The sequence below is a fragment of the Rhinopithecus bieti genome, unplaced genomic scaffold (genome assembly GCF_001698545.2).
Source record: "Rhinopithecus bieti isolate Rb0 unplaced genomic scaffold, ASM169854v2 scaffold_9581, whole genome shotgun sequence".
Classification (NCBI taxonomy): domain Eukaryota; kingdom Metazoa; phylum Chordata; class Mammalia; order Primates; family Cercopithecidae; genus Rhinopithecus; species Rhinopithecus bieti.
In genome coordinates, this window is record NW_016806413.1 from 3533178 (window position 1) to 3560861 (window position 27684).

General features: G+C 47.5%; 1 protein-coding gene across 2 annotated transcripts; it reads left to right on the forward strand.

The window, feature by feature from the left end:
• Positions 1 to 526: 526 nt before the first annotated feature.
• On the forward strand, positions 527 to 27037 carry POMGNT2 (protein O-linked mannose N-acetylglucosaminyltransferase 2 (beta 1,4-)). 2 transcript variants are annotated; one of them, XM_017876329.1, is made up of 3 exons: positions 543 to 764; positions 1989 to 2105; positions 24715 to 27037. In XM_017876329.1, the coding sequence occupies exon 3, from the start codon at positions 24820 to 24822 to the stop codon at positions 26560 to 26562; it is 1743 nt and encodes a 580-aa protein (XP_017731818.1). In that variant the 5' UTR covers positions 543 to 764; positions 1989 to 2105; positions 24715 to 24819; the 3' UTR covers positions 26563 to 27037. The 2 variants fall into 2 exon arrangements, with proteins under 2 accessions (XP_017731816.1, XP_017731818.1); XM_017876327.1 differs by lacking the exon at positions 1989 to 2105 and having other exon boundaries at positions 527 to 764.
• The last annotated feature ends 647 nt before the right edge of the window (positions 27038 to 27684 follow it).

Sequence of the window (27684 nt, forward strand, 5' to 3'; positions counted from 1 at the left end):
ACTTAAATTCAAAAAAAGTCAAGAGATCTAAGAAAGAAGTCAATAGATCTAAAATTCATAAATTGAGAAATAGGGGCATATGTATATTCTTAGAATCCACGGGAATGCCAGATGCCACAGCCATAAGTAGCTGCCCTTGAGGACTGGACAGCCAGGACTGGACAGTGGGATAAGGTGACAGCTGGTTAATGAAATGGTGCCGCAGAGGACTGGTGCTTTTGTATTTAAGTTCTCTGTAGCATTACAATTTTTAAAAGCATGTAAACCTATTACCTTGACTTTACAAATGACATTTGGTTGTTCGTTAAGCTTGCATTTAAATTTATTATCAGAACTCCCATAACTGTGTAATCCTAATACTAAATAAAACTCAGCCTCTCTGGGAGCAAATTGTCACTCTCAACATTCCGCAGGCTGGTGGCGGCTCGGGCTGTCCTCGGACGCAAACTACACGTCCCAGGATTCCGCGAGCCAAGGGGGTGGTTCTGGCCGGGGCCGGAGCGACTGAACTCGCGGTTTTGCGCACGCGCACAGGCTCCGCGCCGGGCTCGCCAGCCGGGCAGGCGCACGGGGAACACCTGCGAGCCTGGAGGTGGCGGAGGGTGCGAACCCGGCGGCGCGGCCAAACCTGCGCTGGCTGCCTGGGCCTCCTGAGCCAGGAGCTGGCACTGGGGGCGGCGGCGGTGTGGGAAAGTGGCGCCGCGGTGGGGCCTCCTGGATGTGTCGGCGGAGGTGGCTTCAGTCCCGCGGAGCCCAGGCTTCAGGTAAGACGCGCGCGCTCGGGGCTGGCGCGGACTCTGACACCCGCCTGGGACTTGGAGTGGAGGGGCCGAACCCTCGACCCCCTGCAGGAGACGACGCGGTGCCGGGCCCCAGAGTGACGGGGAGGTTCTAGGACGCCTGCCGGAGATAGGAGAGTTTGCAGAACGGAGGGATGTCGTGTGAAGCGAGCTGAGAGAGGCGCGGGGGGTGGGCGGGGCGGGGGTGGACCCTCAGGGTCGGAGGCCGAGGACCGGGGCAGCGCCCTGGGGCTTGCCAGTTGGAGCCCTCAGCTCGTGGCAGGCACTGGCGTTGGGTCCTCAGGCCCTTTTGCTTTGGGAGGTAATGGGTGGTGCGCATTTGGCGCGGGCGGTGGGGAGCCACGCGAGGTGCGCGGAGCGGGCCTGGGCCTCCGGGAGAACTGCCAACCCGGGCAGGCCTGCAGCTGATACCTGGGCGCCTTGGGGGCAAGTGGGGCACCTACCATGTGTGTCCGGTGTAAGAGCTTGCCACGGCCTGCTTGGCAGTGCCGGGGTAGCCTCTGAAGTAGGAACCCAGTGAATTCCTGACTCCGTGTGTGTGTAGGAACCCGTCTCCCGCTCACTGATGGGAACTCTGCTAAAGTATGTGACTCTCAGGCTGGAGTCTTGCACCAGGTGCAGAGCGACCAGTGTCCGCCTACTTTATGCCAGCCAACACTTAGAGCCTGCTCTTGGGAGAAACAAGGCTCCGCGTGGAAAGGGATGACTTCAGGGTTATGGGGCGAGCTTGGTAGGACTTAGTAGCTAAGAGCATAGACAGAGGAGGTTTCATTCACCAAATGTTTACTATAATATGTGCCTGGCCTTCAAATCCTGGTTCTCCGCCACTAGCGGTGTGCGCTTGAGCAAGTCATTTATCGTCTCTGAGCCTCTGTTTCTTTCTCTGTGAAGTGGAGATGAAAGTACAATGCCTTTATCACGGGGTTGCAGTGAGGATGAAATAATGCCAGGCAAGTTCGCAGCCCAGTATGTCTAAACAGTGAGTGCGCAGCAAATATCAGCAGCCGTGGTGACTAACGATAGAAACTGTTTGAGGTGCTTGGAGTCCAGGTTCATCTTTACTGGCACTAGCTGCCCTCTCTGGCTCTCGTGAATCTTACAGATCTTCCAGCTCATCCTTTCATATTAGTCATGAGGAATCTCAGTCCCTACAGAGCTAGGAAAGAGCATAGGTCCCCTCATCCCCAGGGATGGTCAGCACGTTCCTTCCTGAGCCTTGGGCCCCTGCGAGAAGGAGAAGAGGAGAGTGGAGATCTTCAGCAGAAAGGAAGACATGGTGCTGGTGGCTGGACCCTCCGTGGCCATGTAAGTATGCTAGTTGGCAAGTTCTTGTTCTAAGCCTTGCATTAGAGAATACTTAGCAATAAACAAAGCCTTCTAGTAAACATTGCACTAACTAGAAAATTAGATTACCAAATCCCCCATTCCCCAATGGTCCTTGTCAATCTCAGCTTGGTTGTCAGTGGAATACTTTCCCCTAGGACCTGCTAATCACGTGATTCCCAGGGTTTCTTAAATTGGATGAAATAATGGATGTGAAAGGTGGAACCTACAAATGTCATCATGGGCTTTGGAGTCAGTCTTGGTTTTGAATCCTAATCCCTCCACTTAATCGCTGTGTGATGTTGGGCAATTCACTTAATGCCTCTAAGCATACTTCTTTAAATGTGAAATTGAATTAATAGCATTTACTTGAGGTTTGTAGTGGAGAATAAGTGAGATAATAATGTAAAGCAGTTAGCACTGTGCCTGGCTGAGAGTGAAAGCCAGTGAACAGGAGTTATTTTACCATTATGATTAGTAATAATATTAGAAAAATAATTGTCAGGCATGGTGCTTTGCCTTTGCTGTCTCTTTGAATTCACAAAACCACCCTGTGAAGTAGGCATAATTTTGTTTTTCAAATCAGGAAATAAAGGCTTGGAGAGGTTAAGAATTGGCCTAGGGTCACGTAACGGCTAAGTGACAGGGATGGGAACTCATATCCTGACATCTCCAGCTCCAGAACTGGTGCCATGTAATTCTCCTTCTCTGCCGCCCATCATCCTTGCTGTTGTTGCATTCTTGAAGCCCAGTTATGACCTGGGGCAGCCTCCAGTCTTGCAGCAGGGAGTCTTCTCACACCAAGTGGGTGGGAGGCGGGACCCTGCAGCCTGGCTGTGTGCTTCCTCTCTGTGGCTGGTGTTGGATGCGTGGTGAAGCTGCAGGGGACAGTCCCTGAGTGAGTTCAGGGGAGGAGGTGTTAGGAAGAGGCAGCCCAGGCAAGGCCTGTGGCCTCTTTAGGGTCTCATCACTGGATGGCAGGGCCGGGTGAGGGTGCAGGCTGGTTGGGACCTGGGAAGCTTGTGTGTGAGAAGAAATGCCTTCGTTTAGCTCCTGGGAAATATTCTGGGGCTGCACAATTATCTGAGCCTGATCTCTGCTTTGCGAAGGAGAGCAGCCCTTGAGCTGTGGATGTGAGGAGAAGGAGCCCCGGACTGAGAGCCAATATGCTGCCACTTTAATCCTGGCTGCCTGTGAGAGCTCACACTGCCTCTCAAGATCTCTTTTATGAAATAAAGAGTTGGAGGAAATCATTTCTAAGGGTTCTTGTAGCTCTAAAGGGCAGTGGTTTTGTAATTCTAAATTGATGGCTTAACCCTCTCAGCACAGTACTAGGGCACATGGGATAATTATCACACTAATATTATGTTACCTAGACTCTCCTTAGGGTGAGAGAATGTTCACCGCTCCCTAAGCCACCTGTCACAGCCGGGTACTCTCTGCCTGGCTAGGTGAGGAGGCATTACAGCAAGAAGCCTTGGGTTGCTAAGTTACAGTCCAGGGCCTGTGGTTCTACATTTCCAGGGCACCACACCTGCTCTGCCCTTGACTAATAAAAACTCACAGCTCTACAGTTTACTCTGCTTCTCTGCCATTGAGTGTTCCTCCAAGTCTGATGACAGATGAGCATAGTACTAAGAACAAGACCTCTGGAGTGAGAGGCAGGTTCACATCCTGGTGCCCCTTCTTGAGCTTTAAGAACTTAAGCAAGGTACTTAACTCCAGTAAAACTTAGTTTTCTCATGTTAAAAGAAAGTGGGGATAATACTGGTACTGCATTGGAGGGTGAGGCTTAAATGAAATAGGTCAGGAAAAGGGCTTAAGACAGCACCTCTCACATAGTAGGTGCTCAGTAAGGTAAGATGGTGAGACCGTTCATCTCTTTCCCCTACCCAGAGGCCAACATCCTCTTTCTTAGCTAACCTGGACAAGGATCAATCCTTTTGCTTTCTCTGACTTCCCATGTCCTCACTGGTTCATACTCTAGCACCTGGAAGAGAATCAGATCTTTCACTCTGCCAGTAGTGACTGCCATTGGTACAATCTTATGCTACAAATTTCTCTGTTTTCTCCATTCTGAAAAGGCTAAGAGAGGGCCCCTTCTTTGCTGTGTAGTTGCTCCTCAGCCCTGAGCTAAGCCTCAGGAAGGGGTTGGGGACCTGGTCTGCTGTATTGCCACACCCAGTGATGAAATGGACCCTGGGGTCCTTTGACAGTGGAGGTTTGTGGCAGGAATCATGGCACATCCTGGAGTGGCATCTGGAGTTGCCACAGTTGTGCTGGGTCCCAGATCTTCCAAGAGAGTCACACAGTAGCCATTGTAAGGAACTGGAGATGCTGTCCGAATTTGCTCTGTTCAGGTGCTCCTTTCTCAGGGGACCTACCTCCTCTCTGCTGGCCTGCAGGGATGGCCATCTCCCTATGTCCCCAACTGGTGGCTGCTTTAGACCCAGGCTCCATCCTTAGTCCATTTAGCTGTGGCCAAGAGATCTGGTCTCGTTTCTTGCCACTCCCATACCACAAGTGGTGCACTTTGTGTGGGAAGGAATGGGTTGGAGCAACTTGTTTGAAAAGAGAGCTTAGAGTCTGGCAGGCATCTCAGATTTCCCCAGAGCTTAGGCTTATGCATCATCTTAGCAAAAGCTGGGAACAGAATTTATTTAGCCTTTACTGATACTGATGGGGAGAGTTATTCTCAGTTGAATCAGTTGTTTAACCTGGGCTTGATAGAAATGCCTTGGTGAGTATCGCAAAATTGTGAAATGTTAGAAGAACCTTAGAGCAGTTCTCTCAGTATTGTGCACACATAAGAATCACCTGGAAGCTTTATTAAGACACAGTTCCTAGGTCCTCCTCTCAGAGAGATTCTGGTTCTGCAGGTCTGAAGTGGGGCCCAGGATTCTGCATTTCTCAGATCCCGGGTGATGCTGCTACAACAGGTCCATGGATCCACTGAGTCCTGCTTTGGAGGACACCATGGCCAGCCCTACTCCCCACTATGGAGTAGCCCACATGGGTTGTTCTTGTGTTTTGCTAGACCACTTCCAGATGGGGGTTCACTGCCCTACAAAGTAGCTGATTCCTCCATGCTCAAAAGTTTTAGTCTTTAGAGAAGTCTTCCTCCAGCCGATCATGCTGAGCTCCACCTCCCCGTGACTTCTTTTTGCAGTTCTTACTCTAGGTCGCTGGAGCAGCTGGCACACCTGTGCTGGGCAGGACAGAATGGGAATCATATGTGCCACAGTCCACATTTGTGCCTGGGGCTTGGGTTGCACGTGTCACCATCATCCACGTGTGTCCAGTCAGGTAGAAGGGGTTGCATCTACTCCTCAGGAGCGGCCTCACTCTTGTTGTGCAGCAACTCAGGTATTTGAAGACGCATGAGTGCAGGGGCTTCTTTTCTCCAGGAAAGTGGCCCTACTCCTTCTAGCATCCTACACAGTGTAGGGGTTCTCAGTCCTTCCTCATCCTGGCTGCTCCAAGATGAGTGTCCCAGAGAGACTCACATAGGGTGGGGTCGTATTAATGACTAATTGTACAGACTCTAATTCCTGACAGAAATGGGTAACCTGAACCTAATCATGAGAAAACATCAGACATTGAGGAATATACTAGAAAATAGCTGGCCCTGACTCTTAAAGGTTGTCAAGATCATAAGTCGAAGATAGACTGAGAAGCTGCCCCAGATTGGAAAGGACTAGAGAGATGTGATAACTGGATGCCATGCTTCATCCCAGACTGGATTCTGGACCAGAAAATAGAAATCATATGTTAATAGTATTATCATTATAGTATCAATATTCATTTCGTGAATTTTTGTTGTGTAAGAGAAGGTTTTCATTCTTAGAAAATACATGCTAAAGTATTGAGGGCTAAAGGGGCCAGATTTCTCCATCTTGTTTTAAAATGATTCAGAAAAGAGAAAGAATTTGTATACAGTTGCCCTCCTCAGGGAGACTTGTTCCAGGACCCCCCACAGATAACAAAATCCAAGGATGCTTAAGTCCCTGTTATAAAATGGCACCATTATTTGCATATAACCTATGCAATCCTCCTGTATACTTTAAATCATCTCTGAATTCTTTATAATACCTAATACAATGTAAATGCTATGTAAATAGTTGTTATACTATATTGTTATTAAATTGATACTCTTTTTTATTGTATTTTTAAGTTTTTTTTGAATATTTTTGATCCACAGTTGGTTGAAGTCACATATGCAGAACTTGTAGATATAGAGGGCTGACTGTATATAGAGAGAATGATAAAACAAAGATGTCAAATTAGCAGTTGGTGAATCTGGGTAAGAGTGTAGAAGAGTTATTTGTCCTATACATGCCACTATTTTGTAAGTTTAAAATTATTTCCAGATAAAAAGAAGGAGATCGCAGACCCTGTAGCCAGCCTACCTGGGTTAGTCTTATCATTGCTTCCTCTATAAACCTGGCTTCCTAACCTCTCTGAGCTTTGATTTTTACCATCTATAAAATAAAGATCATCACTGCAGAGTGAAGAACCTGGCACCTAGTGATTGGCCAGTGGATCTTAGCTATGATAATATCATTATTATTAGGAAAGGGAGGAGTTGAGGGTGACACAGTGGTAATGAGACCAAAGGAAAACTCAACCTTATCCTGTCACCTCCTTCTGCTTGCTGATGTGGGATCTCAGGCTCCCTGGGTGTCTGGCAGGGACTTGGCTACTGTAAAGCGTCACCCTGCAGAAGGCTTTGCAGGTAGTCACCTGAGCCCATAGGGCTCCAATGTTGAAACCCAGGTCTCCTGACAACTTTATCCCCTGCCTTCCCTGGCACTTCTGTGCCTGCCCCACAGCCTGAGCTCCCCGGACTCTACCTGTCTGGGTATGTGGTACCCACTGAACTGCACATGGCTTTGGACCTGGCCATCACTGCCCATGGCTTGGAGGCCTCATGGTTTGCTGGACATATGTGAGAACTAGACAGTGATGCTTATCTTACTGTGGACAGATTTGTAGCAGTCATGAGTAATTGGGACATGTAGACACATAACAGAGATGCTCATCTTATCCTCCATCACCACCAAAACACCTCCAAAAACTTGCTCAAAACTCACCCACCCTCCAGCCAGCTTCCCCGGACGATTTCCTGTTGTGTACACTACCTCATGTTTCTTTGTGAATGTTTTATGCTTCATATACAGGGTGTCTTCAGGCTCTCTTGATCAGTTCAACCCTCTCAAATTGGGCCTGAGGGTCCATCTGGATGTGTGTACACACTGGCGTCTGAGCATTCCCTGTAAGAATTATTTTCATTTGATTTTGCAGTTCCACCTAGAAAACCTGGTGTAGGCGTGTTCTCCGTTACCTTTGTGAGCCACACAACAGAGGTTCCCACCATTCTGTTCCCTGTTTGCGTCCCTGTTTATGACCACATTGGTACACACTGATGCCAGAGAGGACCAATACAGGCACGTGTCACTTCCAGGTGACCCATTTGCGCTAAGCAAAAGCCAGATGACACGGCAGGCTATGTGGCAAGCAAAGGTTTCTGCGTTATTTGGAGGCTGAACACCAGTGAGAGGGTTGCAAATGAGCTGGTGGAAAGCCAAATGTCCTGCCCCATACTCAAGCCTTGGTTTATCCTCAACAAAGACTGACATCACCCTTCTCACCAAAGTAGTACTTTGTAGTAGTACACAGATGACTGTGACTTAATTCTGTTGGATTTTTTCCTGCTTTGAAGGGGTTCCTTTTCTATTGATAAGGCAATATAGTCACAGTCATCAGCTATTGATAGTGGATTAATGTCTCCAGCTTTGACTTTGCTTTGCTCTTTATTCTAAAGCAAGAAGATACTACCCATGCCAAAGTTTTAATCTAAGAAAGTGAGCCCTTAACTAAATGTTAAATATGCCTTGATAATTAAACTTATTAAGTTTTACAAGAACCACTCAGGCTGCCAGGATTTTGCCAAAGGATAAATAACCTTGGTCAGAAAACCTGATCTATAAATGCCTGAATTTATCAATAGCATTAGGTTAATATTTAGGAGCAAATGTAAGCATTATGTTATTAATACCAGTTCCATGTACTACTTCTGATAACCAAAAAAAAAAAAAGAAAGAAAGAGGGGGGAAAGAGATTATTCCGAGGATAAGGTTGAGTTAGTGAAACATGTTTACTGCTTACTAATTCACAACATGTAAGATCACAAATCAATACAGGACTGAAAGCTTCCACAATCTAGCACTAGTACTTCAGGCTGCATTTAGGACAAAAACACATTTCAGTGACAAAATAAGAATTCTATAATTTTCAATTGAAAGTGTGAACAATCCTTAAAAGTCAAATTGTTGTAAAAGTAATATAAAACCTTCTGCACCGTTGCTGACCCCCTCCTGGCCTGGGCCCTGCCTGATCTTCTGCAGCCTGGGTCTGGCAGGTGCTGGCTGTCTGGTCCCTCCACCTCTGTAACTCTTCTCGTGGAGGAGTGACCAGTGAGCAGCTGGTTCTGGCAGTCACACAACTGGGAACCCGGGCACAGGCCATGGTGAGGCTAGCAGGACAGGGGATTTGCTTTAGCCCAGAGCTTGCAAACGAGCGTCCATTTTTACCCGGCAGCAGTGAGGCCAGCAGCCCCAGGCCTTGGTGCATGTTGTCTTCACTCAATTTGAATAGTTGTGAGAAGTTACAAATTAGGACATTTCACATTTTCAATAGATTTATTGCTTCTCTGGGAAGATCAGAAGAGTGTTGCTATGGACTGAATCGTGTTCCCTCCATTTATATGTTGAAGACCTAACTCTCATGTGATTATGTTTAGAGATAGGTTGTCCTAATAATAAAGCTTAAATGAGGTCATAAGGGTGGGGCCCTAATCTGATAGAACTGGTGTCCTTATATGAAGAGGAAAAGAGATCAGAGTGTTTCTGTCTCTGTCCCCACCTCCCTCTCCCCCCTTGCTTTCTCCCTCCCTTTCCCACTCACTCACCTGACCCTCTCCTCCCTCCCCGCCACACAGAGAAGAGGCCATCTACAAGCCAGGAAGAGAGGCCTTACCAGAAACCAACCCTGACCTGTGAGAAAATTCTGTCATTTAAAGCACCCAGTCTGGTGTTCTGTTATGGCAGCCCAAGCAGACTGATACAGATAGGTACCACAGGCTGCCTTTGTGCCATTCTCCCATCAGCTGGCATTAGGTGTTCAGTCTCCAGGTCACACAGCCCACCTTCAGCTTTACTTTCTCCATTGGCTCAGGCCCTAGCAGGCATGTGAGTGTGCACCTTATACTCTGGGCCCGGAATTCCTGGGGCTTTTACTCCTTATCAAACCTCAAGGCCCTTATGGGCTTTTCTGTTCCCATGTCTGGGGCTGGCCAGGTCCCCCAGAAGTAGAGCCTGCACCCAGCACCAATGACCAGCCTCACATTGTGAGCCCCCCGCCCCAGGCAAGTGGCCCCACCCCAGCTGCCCAGCTGTTACTGGGGTCTGCAGATGTGACAACATTATTGACGCTATCCTCTGATGCTCACAACAACTGGGATCCTAGAAAGGAAGATTCACTAAGTCTGGGAATCTGATAACATTTAGCTGCTCTTGGGAGCTTAGTAAAGTGGTTTGGGGGAGTGAATTGATAGCTTGCTTCTGTCTGCCTCAGTTTCTAAAGGGGTTTTCTAGGCATGTTTTTAATCTCTTGATTTCTTTTTTCCCTGTCTTGAAAAAAATTTTGTTTTATCATGCTTTGTCCTGGCTGAGTCACTAAGCTCTTTGTTCCCCACTCCAGTTGGTCTCTAAATTTGGTGCCCAATGTAGAGGAGGCAGAAGCAGATAAACATGGTGGTGTTGGAGTACCCTGGTCTGTGTGACCCTGGAATGCCAAGAAGGCGAGGTCCAAATGGTGCCTGGGCTGTTAGCATAAGACAGTGCTTAGAATCCATGTTCAAATCCTGCCTCCATTCCATACATGCTCAGGGACTTGGACATATTTACTTACCTTCTCCCAGCCTCTGTGTCCCGATCTATAAATGGGTAATAGAAATAGTGGTGTTAGCCTCTTAATATTGGTTTGAAGATTGAATGAGAAAATATACCTACTGCCTGGAACATAAAGTGTTGGAGGCTGGTGGTTCTGAGTGTGTGTTTCAAGATAAGAGTGGGCTCATATTTAATAGTTGTTGGTAATCTGGGAATCAGTTTTAGGTGCTGATTGGATCCTTGGTAGCAGGATGGGACGGGAGGTACAGCACAGGAATCAGTTGCTCATCCCGGAGCAGTGGAGGGGCCAAAACTCTGCTTAGGGCACGAGTAAGAGGAGTGATGGGAAGAGGCAGCTTTTCCTAGTTTGATTACCTCTGCTTTTCTAAAGGAAGGCAAACAAATAAGGATCAAGGTTGTCATGTCCCCCTTGAAGCTCTTTTGTCTCCTTCAAGAGTTTCACCGCTGAGCACGGTGATCACATCCACCCAGCATTCACTCATCTTCCCTTCTCCCTGCCCTACAGCCTGGTGACTCTCAGCTGGTCAGCTGGTGGCATTCTCTGGTCATTGTCATGGGTCCAGGAGGGGACTGGGCTGCAAAGTAAGGTGGGATGTGTGTGCCCTTATTTGGGCTCACTGCTCCCTGATTGAGTCCTCTGAATGTCTGAGGTGTTTCTTTCTCTTCTCTGCCCCTTGCCCCACTTTAATGAAGACTGGGTCTTCTGTATCTTGAGGGTGGTTTTCAACACAGTCTTTAAAGTCCGAGAACACTGGGTTAAGACCTAAGCTTCACACCTGTTGTAACCTTGGACAAGTCACTGAACTTCTCCAAGCTCCGGTTCCTCATCTAAAAATAGGGAATAATGATACTTCATAGGCTTGTGGTAAGTACATAGAGGAACGCTTTAGGGCGAGACAGCTGGGAAGCACTGAGCACACAGCTGTCCTGGCTTGGAGCAGGGGCGAGACTGGAGTACCCTTTGTTAGGGCACCTGCCATGTCCTTGCCCAAGCAGGAAAAGGGCTGATCTGTTTTTTTTTCTCTGTGTGGAATGGCTCGTGTCAGAGACCATCTGTCCTGTACCGATCCCATCTCACTGGAGGCTCTGTAACCCCAGAGGGTGGTGGGGTCCTTTGCATCAGTGACCCATTGAACCTTCATGCCCACCCGCACATCCTAAAGAATCAGCCTCTGTTTTCAGGAAGGCACTAAGTAGAGACAAAATGTATTATCCTGGGTGGCCCATGCCTCCAAGTGCCACCTCTCACCTTCTCATGACAAGACTCTGTCTGGGCAGCCCTTGTCTCTGAGAGGCAGCACAGGTGGAGACCCTTGGGGTTGAATCCTGGACTGTCGACACATGGCTCAGCCTCTGAGCCTCTCTCTGAATGGAAAATGGAGACAAAGTGCGCCACCCTGCTGAGCAGGGGTAAGGAAGGATTTAGCGAGGATGTGTGTGTGTGTGAGGGACCTAGCATAGCACTGGGACGTAGCAGGAGCTCAACAGGTTGGGGTGGTAGCCAGATCTGACTGCAGACAGGGTGACCTTGCATGACTGCTTAGAAGTGGGTTCGCTAGGAGACAGGATTTAAGGACAGCAGGTGCGGGAGAGGCACATTCCAGCTCTGCTTTTGTGCTCTCAGAGTAAGTGCACAAAGGAGGGTGGGCTGCTTAGGACTGAGAGGGAGTTCCTCGTCACTGCACGGTCAGATTTCTTGTGATGCTGGGATCCTGGCCGCTGCCCATTTCAGCAAAGCCAGGAGACAGATGAAGGAATGGAGGTCTTCAGTCTGAAAGAGTTCTTATCCCTTTGTCGCCAGTGCTCTGGGGAGGCAGTTGGTGCACAGAGCTGCCCTGAATGATCAGACATTAGGACCAAGCAGACAGTGTCTGTCAGACCAGGCTGCAGTCCTGTGGAAGACAGTGGCTTAGCTCCAAGTCTCTTCAGTCTCCAAGGCCAAGGAGGGCCACCTGGGCTCTCTGACGCCCTGAGCCTCCTTGCTGCTGTTCTGTTGTCAGCGAGACTGGCAGCCTCTCCAGGCTGTGATAGCCCCACAGCAGTGAAAATTGGCTCGGAGAAAGGGGAAATCACTGGGTCTGTTGCCCAGTAAGCAACTTGGCCCAGTTATTCTTCACCATTGTGAATTTTCCTCCTAGAGAAGTATGTGTTGATTATCCAGGAACATTTCGATGTGAAGAGGAAAGGCCTCTTTATCTTCTTTAGGGCTGGAGATCCGATTAATGTACTCCTTGCCTCCATCTGTTGTCTTTTAAAAACCTTCCTGAAGATTTTGCATGATCCTTCAGTTCAGCTGGCTTATGCAGGCTGTTGGGAGGAGGGGCAGGTGCCACTGGGGTGTGGGAAACAGGCTGACAGTGCTTTGTAGTGACACTGACTGCTCAAGTACTTGTTGGCTTCCTACTACCACACTGTGGCTACCTACTTCACTGTAGGTAGAAGTGCAAGGGTGGCTTTCCATGTCTCCACAGTGACAAAATACAGTAATATCTGTTTATTAAGGTTCCCCTCTGGATTCAGGACTAGATCTATTATTTTTTTTAAGTCTCCCAGGAGCAGATCCTGAGATCCTAAGACAAGGATTCTTTAGCAAGTAGATGATTTGTATTCAGTCCCAATGGACATGTAAACATGAATGGGGAGTGAGAAAGTGAGAGAGGGAAGGGAAGGCAGCCAAAAAGGGTGTGTGTCACGCTTGTTACCATTGTGGACAGCTGGGGCTTAATCCCATTGGGGAACCCTGGGAGCCAGTGTAGAACATGTCTCAAAGCTAACCTGCCTGCGGAGTATGGGAGTGGGGTATTCATCCGACAGTGGTGTAGGCTGCCTGCTTGTAAGTGGTAAAGTTGGTAGAAACTCCCAGGCAATCAGAACTCCAGGACCGGATTGTTGCTCTGTCCATCTCCAGCAAACCTTTCTTCCCGTTTTCCCCCGGAAGGGTAACTCAGAAACCTGAAATGCCCAGTGCAGGTCCATGCAGGCCAGTCTGTCCTGCCTTCCATCAACACTATTCTAGCAGGGCCTGAGAGTGGGGATAGGAGGATGGAAGTTGGGAGGGATTAGGGACTGGGGGATTGGGAAGACTTAGCAGCTAATTAGAAGCAGCCCCGTTGTCCCCCAGTCTCGTAGGCTGGTCTCTGCTTAGTTGCCAGTTTGCCTCACAAGGCCCCCACCCATGTTTCCTAGTTTATGAGCTTTGCCCTAAGGCCCTGATATCAGTGCTTTGCTGGGATTGTCCACTGCATGTACAGTCAGTCAGGTCCAGATGTGGACCCTAGACTCCTGCCTGCCTGTGGCCACTGCCCCGTATCTCCACCTGCTGCCAAGCCTGCCTTAGAGAGGGGCAGGTGGCAGAATGATCACTAGAGAGATGATGAATACCTGGAATACCTGAGGGCTGAGATGCCCACTCACGTTGGAGGTAAGTCTTTCCTCTCTTCTTTCCGTATCTCCGTGAGGGTCTGGCTATTTGATATTCCCTGGGTTTGTCTGTTTTGGCTTTAGCTTCTATTGGAAGCTATTCTTTGATCAGGGCAAAATGTGTGTCAGCTCATAGGACATGCATCTGCCTCCCATCTCTCCAGAGAGGGCTTAGTTTTGTTTTTTCTGAATATCAATTTATTTCTTGTTTACTCTTCAGAATTATCTTATTTATAAATAGTGATTTCTTTAATTCTTTATTGTTTCCTTTTTAATGTATTTATTATGTCAAGTAAACACAAAAGAGTACAAACATATAAAGAACCCCACCATCTTCCACAGTGATCAGTATTCCCCTGTCGGGTTCTGTCTGTCTACTTTGTTTGCTGGAGCAAACCACATTATGTCATTTTACATGTCATTAACATTTATAAAGACTCATGTTCTCAGCTGGGTGCGGTGGTTCACACCTGTAATTCCAACACTTTGGGAGGTTGAGGCAGGAGGATTGCTTGAGGACAAGAGTTCAGTACCAGCCTAGGCAACATGGCCAGACCCCTTTCTCTACAAAAAATTTAAAAATTAGCCAGGCTGGTGGCCCGTGCCCATAGTCCTAACTACTTGGGAGGCGGAGATGGGAGGATCACCTGAGCCCAGGAATTCGAAGTTGCAGTGAGCTGGTATCATGCCACTGTGCTGTAGCCTGGGCGAAGCAACAGTGAGACGCTGTCTCAAAATAAAATAAAAAATAAAAAAATAAAATTCACGTTTCTTATGTAATTTATTTTAAAAATAACTAAAATAACTTTTTTATTTTGAATACGTTTTAGACTTACAAAAAAGTTGCATAAACCACTTCTCCCCACTTCCCCTACTGTTAACATCTTACAGAGCATAGTATAATGATCAAAACCAGGAAATTCACACAACACATTAAACCACAGACCTTATTCAAATTCTGCCTGTTGTCCCACTAATGTTCCTTTTCTGGTCCAGGATGCAAGCCAGAATCCCACACTGCATTAAGTTGCTGTGTCTCCTTAGTTTCCTCCAATCTGAGGCAGGTCCTCCATCTTCCCTTGTCTTTTATGACTTTAGCCCTGTCAAGTACTGACCAGGTATTTGGTAGAACATCCCTTAATTTGGGTTTAAGGTTTTCTCTATTAGCTAACCTACAGACCTTATTCAGAGCTAGAACTGGAGCTAGAACCATGGATCCATTTAGAAATATAGATTGAAGTTACACATTTTGGGCAGGAAAACCATAGAAGTGAGGTCCTGTCTCAGTGCATCTTATAAAGGGGTACATGATGTCATTGTTATTACAGGTGATGTTAATTTTGATTACTTGGTTCAGGGCATATCTGCCAGGCTTCTCTACAGTAGTTTCCATTTTTACCTTTGTAATTAATATGCACCTCATGGGGAGATACTTTGAGACTATGCAAATATCCTCTCATCATACTTTTTCACCCACTAATTTTAGCATCTATCAGCAGATCTTGCCTGCAACAGTTATCACTGTGATGTTTGCCAAATGGTGATCTTCTATTTCCATGATTGCTTCTACATTTTTAAATTGAAATTCTCTAAGGAAGATCTGTCCGTTCTCTCCTAATTATTTATTCATATCAATATTGACTCATGGATATTTTATTCTATGGGTTATAATTCATTACTATTACTTTTTAATTTTGGTACTAAAATTATACAAGATTTAGCTGTTGGGAGCTCTTTCATGCTGGCTCCTGTGCCTTTTCACTGTCTCCTCATCATTTTTTTTTCTAATACTTTTACATTCTGGCACTACAAAATGTTCCAAGCTCGTCTTATACCTTCCCTGCCCTAGCCCTGGAATAAACCATTTCTCCAAGGAGCTCTGGTTCCTTTTGTAGAGAAAGATTTTTAGAAAGCTAGATCTGGGTGCTGGGTATACTGATTGCTGCTGCACTGTCACTGCTTCCAGGCCCTCTTGGTGAACTGAACTAGGACACCTATAATTCCAACCTTTTCCTTAGCTATGACAGTTATCACTAGACACTTTGTGGGAGGAGAATCAGTGTCTGAAATTAGCACCTTGATCTTTTGTATATACAAAAAGTGTTTGAACTGTGCTTGACATAGTTCCTCTTACAAATGTCAGTCCAGTCATTCCTTTAGGGTAAACACTCACAAATATTCCCACTGCTCCCCCTGCTCATGTTCCTCCCTGGTGCCTTCCTCCCTGCCACCCCAGCATGAGCTCCTCTTCAGTTCCCTGGTTTAGATCTGAGCTGAGGACCTTGGGGTGATCTCCCTTCCACCCCCTGGTAAGACAGTCTCTCCGTGTCTTTCCAGTCTCTTTTTAACCCTTTTTGTCCCTTTTCTAATTTTATCCTTTGTTTTTTTTCTTCTCCTAACCTCAAATGTCAATGAACTCTCCCTCTTCCTGGTCTCTTTCTAGCTCCTGGCTTATCCTCTTTCCTCCTAGAGATCAGATGTCAGAATTCCAGCTGAGGGCATGTCTTACTGGTCACACAGGTGTTCTTGACCTCTTCTCTCTTGAGAAGAACTGTCCATACCTTGGTGGTGGTAAGGATAGCTGGTTCTTATGGCAGGACCATGGGACACTGGTCAAAAATAGTCATATCAGCACTTTAATGTGGTTCAGCACTGTGGTTCTTAGCTGGTGGGGTTGTATGGAGAATGTCCACTTGGGGGCATGCCTATTTGAAAGAGCATATGCAGTGATATAATTTTACATTGAAAAGTGAAATATGTAGATGGATGTTGATATAAAATACTAACATCAGAAAGTAAAGGTTGATGGAATTCACTGATCTTGAGGAACAGACATTGCAGAAGAGAGTCTTCTGAATGAGGGAGAAGGGGATGTTGAACTTTACAGGTCAGTTTGGGGCATGAGAGAGTTCCTCTTTATTATCAATGGGTGTATGGGTTGAAAAGACTGAGGAAACACTGAGTTTAATTAGATTTCTCAGCTTCAGGGTTTCTAGGCTCACAGAGACACTCCCCTAGAGATGAACAAGGCTGACTGGAGGTGCTATTAAAACTCAGCTAAGAAGGCAGCCACAGAGCTCTGGCCTCTCACCTGTGGCTGGCCCAGAAGTTCTCAGCCCGTGTTCCACAAGAGCCTTGAAGACCTGAATGAAGGATATGAAGTCAGAGCCCCCCTATATTCTCCTTTCTGCAGGGCCGTCAAGATAGCTGTGACTTTATCCTCTTCTCTTACCACCAAGAAGGCCCATTAAGATGTGAAAGAGTGGAAGTTTTATTAAAGGATGAGCTTTGAGGTCGTGAGAATTTATTTAAATTTAAATCATCTGCAGACTTTGGGACTTGAATTGCCATCAGGAACATGCTCCTGTGCCCCCTTCATGCAGAGTGTGAACCACCAGCTTCCTCTGTGTGCTCCCTTCTAGGCGCCCCCATTCTAACACTCAGGCTCTCCTCTCCTGTATTAAATGGGGGAGACGCTGAGCTTGGGAGCTCCTAATTGGTTTTTTTCTACCTCTGTTCTCCTAGAGAACCTCCAGGCTGCTCTGTTCCAAGACTTATAATAGCTCCCCATTGCCTATAGGATATAATTCAAACTCCTGATCTGGCATCACACCCTCAGCTGATTTTTCTAAGTTTCTCTGTACTTCTTCTCCTTGTGAACCATCCATTCCAACCAGACCGAACTGTGTGGTGGCCTTAGGTCACACTCCCTGGACTGCCTCCTACCCCCTGCCTTTGTACTGTTCAGATATCACATCTCTGTCCCTCTGAAAGCTCCAGGAAACAGCCACACCAGAGGACTTGTTTGCTCCTCAGCGGGGGTCTGGCACTTCCTGCCTGCAGGGCTCACTGAAGCCTACCTTCTGCCCGTGCTGTGACACTTTGGTGGCCTTAGTTCTCATTCCCTACTGGCAGACGGCACCTGTGTAGAAAATTGTCACAGATCCTCTATTTGATTGTTTTCATGTCTCATGAAAAGATTTCTTAGGGAGAAGGCTTCATTTACCCAAGTTATAGAAGAGTCCAGGGGAAACTGATGCGAAATAATCCCCCTAGGCTAGAGCACAGAGCTCAGAAACAGGAGACGCAGCCAGACCCTGCATGTTTGCCTCACGCATGACACTTTGCAAACAGGTTCTCCTTCCATACCAGTTGGAATGTTCTGGCTGTGGGAAGCCAAAATCCCAACCCAGCCTAGCTTCAGCAATGAGGAAAGTTACCATTTCTCACAGCAGGATGTCCGAGATGGGGCTCGGAGATGTCACCAGGTTCCTCTATATCTCTTTGGCCATGCCGTCCTAGGCATTGTCTTTGCCTCAAGCTGTTTCCCTCGTGGTCAGCAGATGGCAGCCAGCAGCCCTGGGACAACACTTTCTTTTTCTGTCCAGTGAGTGGGAACATGACATGCGACACCTCATTCCTCAGCTGAATTGGTTCCACTCAGGTAACCTGCCATGGCTGGACCAGTACCTGGCCCCAGAATTAGGCTCTGCTGACAGTCCACCTGAGGTGCAAGGACTGAGCTTCTCTGAACATCATGGGTATCAGCCGGAGGGTGGCTTTCTGGACACACTGGGGTTGTTATTAGGAAGAGGAAGAGGGCAGTGGCTGCTGGGGGAAGCAACAGTGTCCATTATGTCGTCTGTCAGTACACTCGACCTGGATGCCCAAGAAGCAGAGGGTTGGCGACTGACCAGGCCCAAGGTGCCACCAGTGACACAGTGACAGCATTCACTGTCTGGTCTGTCTCTATCTTCTTCGGAAGGAATCTTCTCCTGCTTAGCTTTAAAATCCTTTGTTTCAAATGACTGTGATGAAACGTGACAGTTCCTGCCTCACCACTGATCAGTTTTTGCTTTGAGTCAGATGAAGGCAGCCAAGTGTGTCCAAACTGTTTTAAAATGCCAATGTTTTGTCTATGTCCCAGTGGCCCTTTATTAGCTACCTGGTACCTTAAAACCTTTTTATTTTCCTCTCCACTATATACCACACCTGTTAGGTTGAACCTGATGGAATGAAATTGTGGTTTTTATAAGATAAAAGTGGTTATCAGCATTCACGAAATTCAACTGATACATCATTTCTGACTTCCACTTTCCTGTGAGGTGGGTGCTGTATCCCCATTTTCGTTGATGAGGAGCCTGAGTGTAGAAAGGACATGCAGTAGGTCGAGGAGCTGGGGTTTGAACCCGAGTCTTTCTGTCTTTATCCTCACACTTATCCAGACAGTGCATATCCTCTTCTGGGAGCTACCTGCAGCCGGTAGTGCATTGGCAGCTGAGAGCCAGGCTGGTTTGGGAGACGATGTGATAGCTACTGATTGATCAGTGATACCTTCAAAGGTGTCTCCAGAGGAGCAAACCCACAAGTCAAACTAATGTATGGAGTTGGCTTCCCAAGACTGAGGTGTTCTGACCGTTCTAGATCCAAGTAAGTTCCCCACCCCTCAAGAGGGTTCGAGCAGCTCATCCATATCAGACTGGCCCAGGCCCTGGAGCTAGGCAGGTAGATGGTGAAGCGGAGACTTAATTTCATGAGAACCTGATCACAGAAGCTGCACCAGCTGGGCCTGCTGGTGATCTGCTGGTCTCCCCAGTCGTCCCCACTGGGAGGCAGCACTGCAGCAGGTGTGTTTTAGAACACTTCCATTCTTATTCCTGATTTGCTGTGTGATGTTGGACAAATTGCTTTTCTGGGCAAAATGAGGACTTGCTTAGTGGTTGTTAACCTTTGTAGCAATGGAATTCCTTCTTAAGAGCACAGAACCCATTTTTCAAATGAATTATTATGGTCCCTATATTAGTTTTCTAGAGCTGCTGCAACAAATTACCACACATTTGGTGGCTTAAAATGAAAGAAATTTATTCTCTCCCAGTTCTGGAAGCCAGGAGTCCAAGATTGAGGTGTCAGTAGGGCCATGCTCCCTCTGAAGGCTCTAGGGGAGAATCCTTCCTTGCTTCTATTTTGCTTCTAATGGTTTTAGTCATCTGGGCTGTTTCTTTGGCTTACAACTGCATCACTCCAGTCTCTGTCTTCCATCTTCACATGGCCTCTGTTTCTCTGTATGTCCTTTTCTGTCTCTTTTAAGGGTAGTCACATTGGATTTATGACCCATCCTCATCCAGTATGATCTCATTTCAAGATTCTTATCTAATTGTCTGTGCAAAGAGCCTTTTTCCAAATAAGGTCATCTTCTAAGGTTAGACATGATTGCCTGAGTGGGAGTCACCTCTCCTTTCTCCCTTGTGAGAACAAAAAATGAAGCCACTCCTTTATATCCTGGCTTAGCTGGGCTTATGTTTATTGCTGGCATCCTGCTTCATAGTTGATTGCTAAGCAGGTGAGAAGCCAAGGTCAGCCTGATGCTTTATCTGATCATCCAGGCACCCAGGAGCCAGAGAGGCATAGCAACATGTCCAGTGTCATGCAGCAAAGTGATAGACCTGATCTGAAGTTCTGCAGGGTTCTGGCTGCAACATTTGGCCCTTTGTCTTTCCCCCATAGTATGTGATAGGTAAGAGTTACATGTATAGCATACTCCTATGGGCATACGGGTGTTATTGAAACCCAAAAGATACTTTGCAGTGAAGTAGAGCAGAACAGTAACTCATACTAGCTGTTGCTATTAATAAGGCATAACTAGCATGTAGGCCGCTCACTGCTGCCCACAGCTTAGGCAGTGGGGTTGTGGGTTCTTGTGCCAGCTAAACAGTGATCCTCATCTTCCCGACTCAAGATGTACCAGAAAGCAATTGAGTGATGGTGATGTGATTATAAGGATAACATTGAGCCTACTTTAATTTATATACAAAAGAAATAGGAAAACAGTTCCAAGCTTTTAAACTGGTAAGTGGTAATGTGATTCATGGCCTGCTTCTTTGGTTAAGAACTACTTGGTTTTCCTCAAATCTGTTTGTACCCCAGAATCACCTGGGAGCTTGGTTAAAAAAAAAAAGTAGATGCCAAGGATACCTCAGGTTCTTGTCAAAATGGAGTAGACAAATTTATCCCTATCCCTCTTACTAATATAGCTAAAAATACTGGACATTATATATAAAACACTGGAAGACTGAAAGGTGGAGAAAGGAGTGAACCAACTAGGGACTCTGGAACTCACAGAACAATGTAATGGTGAGTTCTCTGTGTTTTCTTCTTGCCTCCTATATATTCTGCCCTGGGTGCTAGAGAAGCCCACAGCCCAGGAATGCCAGTGAGCACAGAACAAAACAAAGCCCCAAGGAAGCTTGGTCTCTTTTGTCAAAGGACTGGAAGAAGGAACAGTATAGCACAACTTTTTTTTTTTTTCTATAAATACTCCATTCCTGCAAAACACCAGAGAAAATTGCCTGCCCCTCCAGTCCTCAGTTTTAGTAAAGGCCAAATGGTTAGCCTGTTAGTCCGTTTTCATGCCAATAAAGACATACCCGAGACTGGGCAATTCACAAAAGAAAGGTTTATTGGACTTACAGTTCCACATGGCTGGGGAGGCCTCACAATCATGGCAGAGGGCAAGAAGGAACAAGGCACATCTTATGTGAATGGCAACAGGCAAAGAGAGAGCTTGTGCAGAGAAACTCCTGTTTTTAAAACCATCAGATCTAGTGAGACCCATTCACTATCATGAGAACAGCACAGGAAAGAACCCCCCCAAACCAAGATTCAGTTATCTCACACCAGGTCCCTCCCACAACACGTGGGAACTACAGGAGCTACAAGATGAGATTTGGGTAGGGACACAGAGCCAAACCATATGAGATAGCTGAGACTTCCACCTTTGCCTAGTGGTAACCGCTGCCCCGCACCCTCCCCACTTGATGGGAAGCCTAGACTTCCACCACCGCCTAGTAGTAATGGACATCCTTCACTGCGATAGTCCTCTTGGGGCCTAGACTTCCATCCACACCCGAGGGTGTCATCGGAGGCCAACTGCAGAGCCTGGGTTTTGACCCGCTGACATACACTCTGTGCTGGGTATCCCTCACCCTCTCAGCCACGATGGTGTTGGTGGAGGCTGAGTAGGGAGCCTGGACGCCCACCCCCAACCAACAGTAAGAGTCAATGTTCTCCTTTCCCCGACCAGTACGGTTTTAACAGAAGCTACTAAAACAGAAGATTTAAGTAAGATCCAGAGTATCATAACATTATAACCAAAATGTCCAGGATAAGTTTTAGCAAAAAAAAAAAAAAAAAAAAAAAAAGTTACAAAAACTAAATGGAAATTTTAGATACAAAAAATAGAGTAACCAAAATTTTAAAATTACTGGATGGGCTCAATCGAGAGTGGAGAGGACACAGGAAAGAATCAGTGAACATGAAGCCAGAATGATGGAAATCATCCAGTCAACAACAGGGAGAAAAAATACTAGAAAAAAATTAACAGAGCTTCAGAGATATGTGGGACAATACAATTTTTTTTTTAAATCTACCATTGGTGTAATTGGAGTCCTAGCAGAGCAGTGTAGGGCTGCAAAAGTTTTCAAGGAACTAATGGCTATTTCCCACATTTGGGGGAAGGCAAGAGCCTACAGATTCAGGAATCTGAGCAAACCCCAAATAGGATTAAACCCAAAGAAATACATGCCAAGGCACCTCAGAGTCAAACTTTTGAAAACTCAACAAAATCTTAAGAGCAGCAGGAGACAATGCATTCCCTCCAGGGAAAAACAATTCGAAGGGTAGCAGTTCCTCATCAGCAGTCACAGAGGCCAGATCACACAGCATCATTTTTCACATATTGAAAGAAGGAAAATCTGTACCCCAATTTCTATACCCAGTGAAAATATCCTTTAGGAATGAAGCTAAAATCAGACATTTTGACATGAAGGAAAACTAAGATAATTTGTTGCCAGGAAATTAACCCTAAAAGAATAGCAAACTAACAGAAGTTCTTCAAAGAAGGGATATAGGAATGGAAGGAAACCTGGAACATCAGGAATGAGGAATGAACATAAAGAGTAAAAATATGGGTGAATATAATAGATGATCCTTTCCCTCTTGAGGAAATCATACTCGACAGTTGAAGCCAAAATTACTGTCTGATGTGGGTCTCATTATATGTAGAGGAAACATGTAAGATAATTATATTATAAAAGAACCTAGGTGGAGCTAAAGTTTCTACACTTATTTGAAAAGTAAAATGTCAATACCAGTAGACTGTGATAAGTTACAGGTTATAATATGATGCCTAGAGCAACCACTAGAAAATCTATATCAAGAGATGTACTCAAAAACACTACTGATAAATCAAAGTGGAATTCAAGCAATTCACAAGAAGGCAGGAAATAAAAGAAACAAATAATGCAGATGCCTGAGCCATAGTCCAGACCTAGTGAATCAGAACCTCCAGGACTGGTGCCTGGGAATATGGATTTTTATTTAGCAACTACTCCTGAGGATTCCAGTAATCAGCCAGGCTTGAGAACATCTGGAGTAGACCAGTATTTTTTAAACAGCAAGTTGCCAACCTGGTGAGTTAATTAAGATGATTATGGGCAGGTTTTTTTTTGTTGTTGTTGTTGTTAATAAACTTAGACTAAGGTATACTAGAAAAAACTAGAATGTATGATACTTGTTCAGGGTAATTCTCATTTCCTGATATTTGGGGGTGGGGAGTATATAATATATTCATATGTGTGGGCTCAACCTTTGGATAAGAGTAGGCCAGAAGAGATCTCATGCCTCCAGGAATGGCCTTCAACTAAGTAATGCCCAACAGGAGTTGATAGACATGTATCCCAGCTTCCATACTATATCCAGCATATGATCATGGGAAGAAGGCTACACATGGCATTAACTGCTCATTAAGGTACCCTGTATGTGTTGGCTTTGGTCCCTTCTCTGTCTCACTTTCCCACTCTCCTACAGGTGTTTCATGGGATCATTTCTCAAACTGTTTGGATTCAAATCCTTGCCCCTGACTCTGCTTCTTAGGGAACCTAGCTGAAGACACCTTGTCTTTCTAGGCAAGATGCACTTGGATTCTTTTCATCACAGGGAGGTAGGAATTGCATCAGGACCTAGGCACAAGAGAATAAAGGAGCAGCTACTCCCTCCCGGTGCGATGCCAGGCAGGTGTCAGGTGTTACCTGTGCGGCTCCTGTGTCACAAAGGATGAGCTTTTTCAACTGTCTGAATAATCCTGGGTCCCAGAGCAGGCATGATACCCTTCACAATACTGCAAGAAGAGGGAGTAAAAGCTCACCCCTAGCCAGGCCTCTCTGTCAGTGTGTGTATGTGGGAGAGGGCATTTAAAACCCTACTGGGTTTTTTTGGCTCAGTATATGAAACATTTTTCAATGATGACACCCAGATACAATTATCTTACCACTGAGGGGACTAGTTTCTACCCTTCTCTTAAGGGATTCTAAAGCCAGCAGGCATGATTTCTAAAGGAGCTTTAAGCAGGAGGAAAGCTTAGCTGACCATACACGTGTGTGTCTCTCAGAGGTGGCATACAGGGGTCTTGTACAACCTGGGAACAGTGTTCACAGATCTCCAATGCCAGTTGTTCTCATTTAAGGAAAAGTCATTACCCAGAGTCCAGGAATGTCAGGCCCCTGCAAGGGATTTTCCTATGGCCTGTCATCACAGATACCTCTCTTGGTTAGCTTTTGCTGCAGCAGTGCTTCATCACAAACAGCCCCAGAATTTCAGGGATGTTTAATCAGCTGTTGTTCAGCCCCGATGTCTATGTGTTAGCTGATCTTGGCTGGGTTTGGCTGATGGCACTGCTGCTCTTGGCTGTGCCCACTCAGTCACGAGGGATCAGCTGAACTAGAACAGGGTATGGCCGGAGCAGTTGTGCTTCGTGCGTAACTCGCTCCTCTTGGGGCCAGCAAGTTAGCCTGAATACATTCTTCTTATGCCAGTGTCATAAAGAGGGCAAGGCCAGGCCAAACACTTTCCAAACCTGTGATTATGTTCTGTCTGCTGACATCTCACTGGCCAAAGCAAGTTAAATGGCTAAGCCCAAAGTCAGGTATGGGGATGCACTCTCCAACATGGAGGCTATGGGGAGGGAGTGAATATTTTAAACAATGGTCTAATCTACTATGCCTACCAATGTGCACAATGGCTGCAAGGATCCAGTGCTGTAGTGGGCACACAGAGCCTAGCACAGTGCCTGGCATATAGCAGGAGCTTGTAATGATGCCAGGCACACTGTGCCAACTCCTTTTTCTTTTCCTTCTCCCCTGCAGGCTTTCACCAGTTCTCGGGATGCCCATAGGGATGGGTGAAGCCCGCCTGGCCTGTGGTGCTCCCCAGTGGCCATCATCTCACTAGGGCCCCACAGTGGCATTAGGATGCACCTCTCTGCGGTGTTCAATGCCCTCCTGGTTTCGGTGCTGGCGGCGGTCCTGTGGAAGCATGTGCGACTGCGTGAGCATGCAGCCACACTGGAGGAGGAGCTGGCCCTCGGCCGACAGGCCACAGAGCCAGCCCCAGCGCTGAGGATCGACTACCCGAAGGCACTGCAGATCCTGATGGAGGGTGGCACACACATGGTGTGCACAGGCCGCACGCACACAGACCGCATCTGCCGCTTCAAGTGGCTTTGCTACTCCAACGAGGCCGAGGAGTTCATCTTCTTCCACGGCAACACCTCTGTCATGCTACCCAACCTGGGTTCCCGGCGCTTCCAGCCAGCCCTACTCGACCTGTCCACCGTGGAGGACCACAACACCCAGTACTTCAACTTCGTGGAGCTGCCTGCTGCTGCCCTGCGCTTCATGCCCAAGCCGGTGTTCGTGCCAGATGTGGCCCTCATCGCCAACCGCTTCAACCCTGACAACCTCATGCATGTCTTTCACGACGACCTGCTGCCACTCTTCTACACGCTGCGGCAGTTTCCCGGCCTGGCCCACGAGGCACGACTCTTCTTCATGGAGGGCTGGGGCGAGGGTGCACACTTCGACCTCTACAAGCTGCTCAGCCCCAAGCAGCCTCTCCTGCGGGCACAGCTGAAGACGCTGGGCCGGCTGCTGTGCTTCTCCCATGCTTTTGTGGGCCTCTCCAAGATCACTACCTGGTACCAGTATGGCTTTGTCCAGCCCCAGGGCCCGAAAGCCAACATCCTCGTCTCGGGCAATGAGATCCGGCAGTTCGCACGGTTCATGACAGAAAAGCTGAACGTGAGCCACACAGGAGCCCCCCTAGGCGAGGAGTACATTCTGGTCTTTAGCCGAACCCAGAACAGACTCATCCTGAATGAGGCAGAGCTGCTGCTGGCACTGGCCCAGGAGTTCCAGATGAAGACAGTGACAGTGTCCCTGGAGGACCACGCCTTTGCTGATGTCGTGCGACTGGTCAGCAATGCCTCCATGCTGGTCAGCATGCATGGGGCCCAGCTGGTCACCACCCTCTTCCTGCCCCGTGGGGCAACTGTGGTAGAGCTCTTCCCATATGCTGTCAATCCCGACCACTACACTCCCTATAAGACACTGGCCATGCTGCCTGGCATGGACCTCCAGTATGTAGCCTGGAGGAACATGATGCCAGAGAACACAGTCACACACCCTGAGCGGCCCTGGGACCAGGGGGGCATCACCCATCTGGACCGGGCTGAGCAAGCCCGTATCCTGCAAAGCCGTGAGGTCCCACGGCATCTCTGTTGCCGGAACCCCGAGTGGCTCTTCCGAATCTACCAGGACACCAAGGTGGACATCCCATCCCTCATTCAAACCATACGGCGCGTGGTGAAGGGCCGGCCAGGACCACGGAAGCAGAAGTGGACAGTCGGCCTATACCCAGGCAAGGTGCGGGAGGCACGGTGCCAGGCGTCAGTACATGGCGCCTCCGAGGCCCGCCTCACTGTCTCCTGGCAGATCCCATGGAACCTTAAGTACCTGAAGGTGAGGGAGGTGAAGTATGAGGTGTGGCTGCAGGAGCAGGGGGAGAACACCTATGTGCCTTATATCCTTGCCCTGCAGAACCATACCTTCACTGAGAACATCAAGCCCTTCACCACCTACCTGGTGTGGGTCCGCTGCATCTTCAACAAGATCCTCCTGGGACCCTTTGCAGATGTGCTGGTGTGCAGCACGTAGCGAGCGGGCCACAGCCTGGCCTCGGGAGGGTGGCTTCTGCAGTTCAGCATCCCTGGGCCCGTTAATCCCACTGTGGAGACTTCTGGGAACTGTCTATTTATTGGGCAGGGCTGCCCCAGGCCTGTGCCTCCACGTCATCTTGTTGCCCCGGGGGTGTGGTGTCACAGCACTCCTCTTTGCCCTAGAGATATGGGAGCCCACTTCCCCTTCTCCCATCCTGAACATTTATACCCCTGGAGAAGTTCCTTAGCAGGGTGGAGGAAGAGGAGAGGAGGAAGGAAAGAATCACAAGGAACCTCTGGCTAGGTGATCCTGATGTTTCCTACTGAGTTTTTCTGGTATCCAGATTTCTGGAAACCGAGTAATCGTGTACTGTTTGATTGGGTGGTTCATCTGCTTCCATCCCAGTGAAATCTACCTGTAGCCCAGTTAAGGGTGTGTTTGGAACATTCATTAAATGATTCTAAGCATCTTGGTCAAGTCTTCTTATTGGATGGGAGGAAGGGGAGCCGGTCTTCAAAACCCAGGTGCCCTTTAATCTTGATTGTTAACTAGGGAGACGTGGCAATGGGAAAGCGTCCAGGACGGCAAAGTGAGCAAGCTGGTTGGATTTCATCTTGACTAGCTGGACTAATATCACAGTTCCACCTACATGGGATAAAAGTCTAGAAGTAGGTAGGAGAGGGCTGAGGGGAGAAAGAGCTATATCTACCATGGGTTTTTCTTAGGCTCAACTAGGCATTCAGACTCACAAGACCTGGACAGACCACACCTGGCATCAGAGTTTCTTAGAAGGGTGGAGATAGATGCTCATGCCAGCAGGGCCGTGTCAGCAGTTCCTTTCCACACGAGCAGTCCTCACATCAGTAGTCCTGAGGGCCACCTTGATTCAGAAGCCCATGTCCCATAGGAGTTAACGTGTTTTCAACAACCCACAATCAGAGTTCCTAGGGTACCTCAAGGGACATGCCCAGTTATGAGTTTCTGCACTTAGGGAAGCCTAAGGCCATGCTTTCTTACCAGATGGTGTAGCTTATTCTTTGTCCTTCCAGCCCAGGTGTAGCTTATCAATCAGCGGTCAAAAACTCCCATGGGCAGTTTGGCCTAATACCGCACCTGACA